General features: G+C 40.1%; 1 protein-coding gene across 1 annotated transcript in view; it reads left to right on the top strand.

The window, feature by feature from the left end:
* The window catches only part of camk2a (calcium/calmodulin-dependent protein kinase II alpha), a 37,785-nt gene that overhangs the window by 8,288 nt on the left and 21,990 nt on the right, over nt 1–7,507 (top strand). The window contains exon 4 of the mRNA XM_039777736.1: nt 6,300–6,354. Coding sequence (XP_039633670.1) covers nt 6,300–6,354 — 55 coding nt within the window. The remainder of the gene's footprint in view (nt 1–6,299; nt 6,355–7,507) is intronic.

Genomic DNA, 7,507 nt, shown 5'->3' on the forward strand with positions numbered 1-7,507 from the left:
GTAACTAGTAACTAAAGCTGGAACAGATGAATGTAGTGGAGTAACTAAAGTAACTAGTAACTAAAGTAACTAGTAACTAAAGCTGGAACAGATGAATGTAGTGGAGTAACTAAAGTAACTAGTAACTAAAGCTGGAACAGATGAATGTAGTGGAGTAACTAAAGTAACTAGTAACTAAAGCTGGAACAGATGAATGTAGTGGAGTAACTAAAGTAACTAGTAACTAAAGTAACTAGTAACTAAAGCTGGAACAGATGATTGTAGTGGAGTAACTAAAGTAACTAGTAACTATAGCTGGAACAGATGAATGTAGTGGAGTAACTAAAGTAACTAGTAACTATAGCTGGAACAAATGAATGTAGCGGAGTAACTAAAGTAACTAGTAACTATAGCTGGAACAAATGAATGTAGTGGAGTAACTAAAGTAACTAGTAACTATAGCTGGAACAGATGAATGTAGCGGAGTAACTAAAGTAACTAGTAACTAAAGCTGGAACAAATGAATGTGAATTAACTAAAGTAACTAGTAACTAAAGCACAATATTAAAGTAACAAAAGCCTGAACAGATGAATGTAGTGGAGTAACTAAAGTAACTAGTAACTAAAGCTGGAACAGATGAATGTAGCGGAGTAACTAAAGTAACTAGTAACTAAAGCTGGAACAGATGAATGTAGCGGAGTAACTAAAGTAACTAGTAACTAAAGCTGGAACAGATGAATGTAGCGGAGTAACTAAAGTAAATAGTAACTAAAGCTGGAACAGATGAATGTAGCGGAGTAACTAAAGTAACTAGTAACTAAAGCTGGAACAGATGAATGCAACTAGTAACTAAAGTAACTAGTAACTAAAGCTGGAACAGATGAATGTAGTGGAGTAACTAAAGTAACTAGTAACTAAAGCCGGAACAGATGAATGTAGCGGAGTAACTAAAGTAACTAGTAACTAAAGCTGTAACAGATGAATGTAGCGGAGTAACTAAAGTAACTAGTAACTAAAGCTGTAACAGATGAATGTAGTGGAGTAACTAAAGTAACTAGTAACTAAAGCTGGAACAGATGAATGTAGCGGAGTAACTAAAGTAACTAGTAACTAAAGCTGGAACAGATGAATGTAGTGGAGTAACTAAAGTAACTAGTAACTAAAGCTGGAACAGATGAATGTAGTGGAGTAACTAAAGTAACTAGTAACTGTACACTGTGTGTACATATATTACACGTGTGTATATATACTACATGTGTGTACATATAATGCATGTGTGTACAGTATCTTGTGTTTGGCTGCGGCTGATGATGATGAGGAAGATGAGTTGTGTGTGTGTGTCGGCGTTGCCAACGGCAGCCGGAGCGTGGTTACTAATTGATGAGGAGCTGTTATCACCATGGAGACGAGCTCTCTCGTCCTCCCTCAGATCTGAGCTTAGTAATACACATACAGGGGTCAAAGGTTAGCACACTCACAGAGACACACACACACACAGACACACAGAGACACACACACAGACACACACACACAGACACACACACACACACACACACACACACACACACACACACACACACACACAGACACACACAAACACACACAAACAGAGACAGTACCTCAGCACTGGACTTAATACCAGTATGGTGAGTACTAGCTCACGGTGCTTTAGGCAGTACAGGCAGATATTAGGCAGATATTAGGCAACTATTAGGCAGATGTTAGGCAGATGTTAGGCAGATGTTAGGCAGATGTTAGGCAGATATTAGGTAGATATTAGGCAGATATTAGGCAAATATTAGGCAGATATTAGGTAGATATTAGGCAGATATTAGGCAAATATTAGGCAGATATTAGGCAGATGTTAGGAAGATATTAGGCAAGTTAGGCAGATATTAGGCCGATATTAGGCAAACATTAGGCAGATATTAGGCAGATATTAGGGAAGTTAGGCAGATATTAGGCAAATTTAGGCAAATATTAGGCAGATATTAGGCAAATACTTCGCAGATATTAAGCAGATTTTAGGCAAATATTAGGCAAGTTCGGCAGATATTAGGCAGATATTAGGCAAATATTAGGCAGATATTGGGCAAGTTAGGCAGATGTTAGGCAGATGTTAGGCAGATATTAGGCAAATACTAGGCAGATATTAGGCAAATTTCGGCAGATATTAGGCAGATGTTAGGAAGATATTAGGCAAGTAAGCCAGATATTAGGCCGATATTAGGCAGATATTAGGGAAGTTAGGCAGATGTTAGGCAGATATTAGGCAAATATTAGGCAGATATTAGATAAAAATGAGGGAAATATTAAGCAGATGTTAGGCAGATATTAGGCAGATATTACGCAAGTTAGGCAGATATTAGGCAAATATTAGGCAGATATTAGGTAAGTAAGGCAGATATTAGACAGATATTACACAGATATTAGGCAGATGTTAGGCAGATGTTAGGCAGATGTTAGGCAGACATTAGGCAAATATTAGGCAAGTTAGGCAGATATTAGGCAAATATTAGGCAGATATTATGCAAGTAAGGCAGATATTAGTCAGATATTAGTCAGATATTAGGCAGATATTAGGCAGATGTTAGGCAGATGTTAGGTAGATATTAGGCAGATATTAGGCAAATATTAGACAGATATTAGGCAGATGTTAGGGAAGTTAGGCAGATATTAGGCAAATATTAGGCAGATATTAGGCAGATATTAGATGAATATTAGGGAAACATTAGGAAGATATTAGGCAGTTATTAGGCAAATATTAGGCAGATATTAGGCAAATACTAAGAAAATATTAGGCAAATATCAGGCAGATGTTAGGCAGATATTAGGCCGATTTTAGGCAGCTATTAGGCAGATATTAGGCAAGTAAGGCAGATATTAGACAGATGTTAGGCTGATATTAGGTAGATATTAGGCAGATATCAGGCAGATATTAGATAAATATTAGGCAGATATTAGGCAGATATTAGGCAAATATTAGGCAAATATTAGGCAGCTTTTAGGCAGATATTAGATGAATATTAGGGAAACATTAGGAAGATATTAGGCAGTTATTAGGCAAATATTAGGCAGCTTTTAGGCAGATATTAGATGAATATTAGGGAAACATTAGGAAGATATTAGGCAGTTATTAGGCAAATATCAGGCAGATATTAGGCCGATATTAGGCCGATGTTAGGCAAATATTAGGCAGATATTAGGGAAGTTAGGCAGATATTAGGCAGATACTAGTCCGATATTAGGCAAATATTAGGCAGATATTAGGCAAGTTTGGCAGATATTAGGCAAATATTAGACCCATATTTGGCAGATATTAGGCAAGTTCGGCAGATATTAGGCAGATGTTAGGCAGATATTAGGCAAAAGCCCGCCTCAACGGTTGTGATTGGTGTAGAGCCCGCCTCAACAGTTGTGATTGGTGTAGAGCCCGCCTCAACAGTTGTGATTGGTGTAGAGCCTGCCTCAACGTTTGTGATTGGTGTAAAGCCCGCCTCAACGGTTGTGATTGGTGTAAAGCCCGCCTCAACGGTTGTGATTGGTGTAAAGCCCGCCTCAACGGTTGTGATTGGTGTAAAGCCCGCCTCAACGGTTGTGATTGGTGTAAAGCCCGCCTCAACGGTTGTGATTGGTGTAGAGCCCGCCTCAACGGTTGTGATTGGTGTAGAGCCCGCCTCAACAGTTGTGATTGGTGTAGAGCCTGCCTCAACGTTTGTGATTGGTGTAAAGCCCGCCTCAACGGTTGTGATTGGTGTAAAGCCCGCCTCAACGGTTGTGATTGGTGTAAAGCCCGCCTCAACGGTTGTGATTGGTGTAAAGCCCGCCTCAACGGTTGTGATTGGTGTAAAGCCTGCCTCAACGGTTGTGAGTGTTGTAGGTAACCATCCTCGTTATATTTTTTTGGACAATTTGTTTGAAAGAATACCCAAATTTCCGATATAGAAACTGTTTGAAAATGGGCACATTGACCCAGAGGACAAAAAATGGCGAGGAGGCGAGGAAAGCGTAGAAAAACATCAACAAAGTGACCGTCTGTAAAAAAAGTGACAAAAATGCGGTAAAAGAGACTCACCTAACCACTGATTCTACATTCTTGCCATTTTGTCGTGGTTATTTTTGCTGTGTTTCTTCTGCAACTTCCTGTTATTATTTCCACAATAAAAGCCTGACAGCATTCTGTATATTTCACAATAAAAGCCTGACAGCATTCTGTATATTTCACAATAAAAGCCCGACGGCATTCTGTATATTTCACAATAAAAGCCTGACAGCGTTCTGTATATTTCACAATAAAAGCCCGACAGCGTTCTGTATATTTCACAATAAAAGCCCGACAGCGTTCTGTATATTTCACAATAAAAGCCCGAGCGTTCTGTATATTTCACAATAAAAGCCCGACAGCGTTCTGTATATTTCACAATAAAAGCCTGACGGCGTTCTGTATATTTCACAATAAAAGCCCGACAGCGTTCTGTATATTTCACAATAAAAGCCCGACAGCGTTCTGTATATTTCACAATAAAAGCCCGACAGTGTTCTGTTTCTGCTCTTCATCTTTAAAACCCTTCAGACAGAAAACAAAACAAACTGTTTTTCATTACAGTGAAACAAACTCAACCAGGATCAGTCAGATGTTCAAATGTGACCTCTTATGGACCCATGCAGCCAATCAGGTGGCTGCAGCTGAGCCCAGCGTCCAATCAGAGCTCTGTGTGGGCAGCCGATGCTCCACAGATACCGAGGAGTGTTATGCAATTCAGTGTGTGTGTGTTGCTAGGCAACAGTGTCCTTAGGTGAAGGCATCAAAACCCTCTCTCCTCCCACACACACACACACACACACACACACACACACACACACACACACACACACACAGAGACACACACACCTGTGTGAAAGCACTCAGAAAGAAATAATCAGGTTTTTCTCTCGAAAAACTCCTACACAGTACAGCAATGGGATTTGTGTGTGTGTGTGTGTGTGTGTGTGTGTGTGTGTGTGTGTGTGTGTGTGTGTGTGTGTGTGTGTGTGTGTGTGTGTGTGTGTGTGTGTGTGTGTGTGTGTGTGTGTGTGTGTGTGTGTGTGGGCAGCTTCCTATTATACAATAAATCCAGCGTTTCCACAGCCTGTTAGACTTCTGTAATGATCAGTTTGGAGACTTTGTGCTGCAGTGAAACTGCTCCTCTTCCTCTCTGTGTTCAGTATTCATTTTATATCTCAGGAAAGTGAAACCACGGCTGATGTTTGGTGCATGAATGCATGAAATATGTCACCACTTCACTAACCAAACTGCAACTTTAAACACGGCTGTTTTCAGGAATTTGTCCATAAAGTTATAAAAAGTAAAGCCCTGTAATTGGTCGAGACTAGCATTAATTATGACCTATATTCACGTTTCTAGTGATGTAGTCTAATGTATTGTAGTGGGTATACTGTACTGTAAATGAATATATTGACCTATATGTATATATATATGGGCCAGAATCTGCCTTTGGGGGGGAGGGTGCATATCATAGTGGGGGGTCTGGCTGTCATCCCCCAGGCTTATTTTGAGCGTCAAAGACTTCATTTCCTATATTCTGAAGAAGAAATCCACAGATGACAATTCAAAATATATCAAATATATAATAGAAAGCAGTACTGTAGTAGTGTAGTACTGTAGTACTGTAGAGACGGTTTTTCTATGGTCTCGGTCTCTGCCACTGGTCTTGCCAAAATATGGCTTTTGGTCTCAAGTGAGTCCAGGTGTCTTTAATAATATTGGAGGGAAAGTGAAACACTGGCCACCTGATAACCAATCACAGGCCAGATTATCTTTGGTCTCGGTCTTGTCTTGGTCTCGACTAGTCCTGGTCTTGGTCTCGGTCTTGTCTTGGTCTCGAGTCCTGGTCTTGGACTCGGTCTTGTCTTGGTCTCGAGTAGTCCTGGTCTTGGTCTCGGTCTTGTCTTGGTCTCGACTAGTCCTGGTCTTGGACTTGACAAAGGTGGTCTTGACTACAGCCCAGATAGAAACGATGTTGTTGTGAGTCATTGGGTATAATGTAGTGCTCTCAGTTAGACGCGTCAGTGTTTTCATCGTGAGATTAACGTTCTTTTTGTAGTTTTTTCACATGCTGTTGCAACAACTAGTAACGTTAGAAAAACTACAACACTACACCGGATCTAGCTAGACCGGGGATGGGGGGCTGCAACCCCTGTTTTCTTGTCTTTTTAAGTTTTTTTCGGGGGATTTTTAATGATGTTTTCTTTCTTTCTTTCTTTCTTTCTTTCTTTCTTTCTTTCTTTCTTTCTTTCTTTCTTTCTTTCTTTCTTTCAGTCCGGCTACATGACAGCATTTCAGAGGAGTTGCATCATTACCTCATCTTCGACCTGTGAGTGAAGCTCTGTTCTTCATGTTGGTGTGTGTGTGTGTGTGTGTGTGTGTGTGTGTGTGTGTGTGTGTGTGTGTGTGTGTGTGCGTGTGTGTGTGTGTGTCTGTGTGTGATAGATTATCTGTATTTGTGTTTTATTTTACAGATAAAGATGTATTAAAAACAGTGCTACTTTGTCTCTGCTGCGGCTCTATTAGCTCGCTGTTTTGTGACTGTGTATTAAGTTAAAAGTTTTATTACACAAATATGTTGATTAAAGGTGCCCTATGAGTTCCTGCATGGTTTCACTAATATTAAAGGTGCCCTATGAGTTCCTGCATGGTTTCACTAATATTAAAGGTGCCCTATGAGTTCCTGCATGGTTTCACTAATATTAAAGGTGCTCTATGAGTTCCTGCATGGTTTCACTAATATTAAAGGTGCCCTATGAGTTCCTGCATGGTTTCACTAATATTAAAGGTGCTCTATGAGTTCCTGCATGGTTTCACTAATATTAAAGGTGCCCTATGAGTTCCTGCATGGTTTCACTAATATTAAAGGTGCACTATGAGTCCCTGCATGGTTTCACTAATATTAAAGGTGCTCTGTAAGTTCCTGCATGGTTTCACTAATATTAAAGGTGCTCTATGAGTCCCTGCATGGTTTCACTAATATTAAAGGTGCTCTATGAGTCCCTGCATGGTTTCACTAATATTAAAGGTGCTCTATGAGTTCCTGCATGGTTTCACTAATATTAAAGGTGCTCTATGAGTCCCTGCATGGTTTCACTAATATTAAAGGTGCTCTATGAGTTCCTGCATGGTTTCACTAATATTAAAGGTGCTCTATGAGTTCCTGCATGGTTTCACTAATATTAAAGGTGCTCTATGAGTTCCTGCATGGTTTCAGCGTGATTATAATTTTTGTCTCAAACGGTAGTCCTCTCTCCTTGATCGGTTAGCTGCCTGGCCCCTGAACACACCGTGAAAAAGCCCGGTCTCAGGAGACAACACAGGGCTCGTGAACGTCAAACTCTAGGGCAGTGATGCCACGTAACGCGTTACTCTAATCTGACCACTTTTTTTCAGTAACGAGTAATCTAATGCGTTACTATTTCCAAACCAGTAATCAGATTAAAGTTACTTATCCAAGTCACTGTGCATTACTATTTGTC

Source organism: Perca fluviatilis, chromosome 16 (genome assembly GCF_010015445.1).
Source record: "Perca fluviatilis chromosome 16, GENO_Pfluv_1.0, whole genome shotgun sequence".
Lineage (NCBI taxonomy): Eukaryota > Metazoa > Chordata > Actinopteri > Perciformes > Percidae > Perca > Perca fluviatilis.